The 1,746-nt window shown below is 48.6% G+C and overlaps 1 protein-coding gene across 1 annotated transcript in view; it reads right to left on the reverse strand.

Annotated features, from left to right (window-relative positions):
- DIPK1C (divergent protein kinase domain 1C) overlaps window positions 1–1,741 on the reverse strand; it is a 139,686-nt gene extending 137,945 nt beyond the window's left edge. The window contains exon 1 of the mRNA XM_030887281.2: window positions 1,551–1,741. Coding sequence (XP_030743141.1) covers window positions 1,551–1,741 — 191 coding nt within the window. The remainder of the gene's footprint in view (window positions 1–1,550) is intronic.
- Window positions 1,742–1,746: the final 5 nt, after the last annotated feature.

Raw genomic sequence — 1,746 nt, forward strand, 5'->3', positions numbered from 1 at the left:
ACGTTGCCTTCACTTGGCGTCTACTTTCTGGGAGCCTAAGTCGAGGTCGGCTGGTGAGAGGTGGGTCATTTAGATCACAGGTTCCCGAATGCATTCCACCTACTACCCCCTTTACAGGAAAAAATAATAATCAGTCCCCCCACCCTGGCAATTCCAAACTTTTGTACCATAGCACATCATCCAGGATAAAGCATAGGCGTCTGCTTTTGCAGTCCCCCTGGATTGTTCCAGGGCCCCCCAGCAGGCAGTATCACCTATTTGGGGAAACATTGGCTTAACTCGGTTCCCCTGTGCCCCTGCCCCCACCCCACCCCCCAAAAAAAACCACCACCGTCATTAAACTGTTTGGAATGGCAGCCTTTGAAGCAGTGTCCTAGAATACGAGGGGTACCCAAAAAACCCCAAAACTGCACTGGATGGAGCAGAACTTTTATAGTACACATTTTCCCTACTAGGTGAGCATTGGGCAACTTGCTCTGAGTTAGTGCACCCAGTGGTATCCTCTTGGAAGTTTCTAGTCACAGTGAATTTTCTCGTAACATCCGTTTCACTCAGACCTTGTATTTTGTGGTGGCTGATTTAAGAGAATGGCATGTGGCTGTGAAATTTTGATTCCTGCTTGGGGAAAAATGCACAGACTCTCTCGTAATATTGAACACAGCTCACAAGAGCAATGTCATGGGGAAAACGCAGGTGTACTAGTGGTTTTCTCATTTCAAAAAAGGTGAAATGTTGATTTATGACAATCCTCGTTCTGGACGTCCATCAACTTCCTGAACAGATGAAAATGTCAACTCGTAGTGCATTTGGAGTTCACTCCACCAGGTCAGACTGTTAATCAAGCTTTCTCTGTAGAGGCTCTGAAAAGATTGCGTAACAGTGTGTGACCAAAAAAGGCCTGGTTTGTGGCAGATGGGGAACTGGTTTTGCCACCACAACAATACACTTGCTCCTGCAGCCATCACCGTGTGCCCATTTTTGGCAAAAACCAGCATGCCTCTCTCACCCCACGCACCTGACTACCCGACCTCGCTCTATGTGACTTCTTGTCTCGTGAAGGCAGAGGGAGAAGAAAGGACAGTGATTTGATGAAGGAGAAGAGGAAAAGAAAAAAATGAGGGAGGTGCCATCAGCCATCCAGACAGATGGGTCTGAAAAGTGTTTCCGAGAATGGAATCGCAGATTTGACAAATGTATTAAGTGTAAAGGAGAGTACTTTGAAGATGATAAGGTTGTTTTGTAAAAAATTTAAATACATAGCTTTGAAAAAAATTCCATTTTTTGTGGGGGTGGGTGGGTATTCCCTTGTATTCTACTATGCGGATATCTGGGGATGAGTCTTCCCAGCGCCTGGGTACTTGGGCGGGCACCAGCCCTGGCTGTGGGACCAGGCTCAGCTTCACTGCCACCATTAAGCTCAAACCCATTCCCGGCACTTTGCTCCTGAGGCCACTGATCTGGGGACCCTTATAGTGGAAGAAGTGAAACTTCGTTGCTAACATAGGAAGCCCCCCACCCCACACTCAGAAATGCCACAGGACAGCACCTACCGAACAGCACCCACCGGCACACAGCGGACACCTGTTACCTGTTTCTCCACCGTGGATGCGTTCATGTGAGGGACCAGGCGGATGGAGAACTTGCCCACCACCTGGCCAGGAATGACGGTTTTGGCTCCAGGCTCATCGAAGGCGCCCTCGATCCCGTGAATAGAGAGAGATGGGTATCGCCAGAGGTGCATAAGGA

The sequence above is a fragment of the Echinops telfairi genome, unplaced genomic scaffold, assembly GCF_000313985.2.
Source record: "Echinops telfairi isolate 266 unplaced genomic scaffold, ASM31398v2 ScPeMD7_7400;HRSCAF=8409, whole genome shotgun sequence".
Taxonomy (NCBI): Eukaryota; Metazoa; Chordata; class Mammalia; order Afrosoricida; family Tenrecidae; genus Echinops; species Echinops telfairi.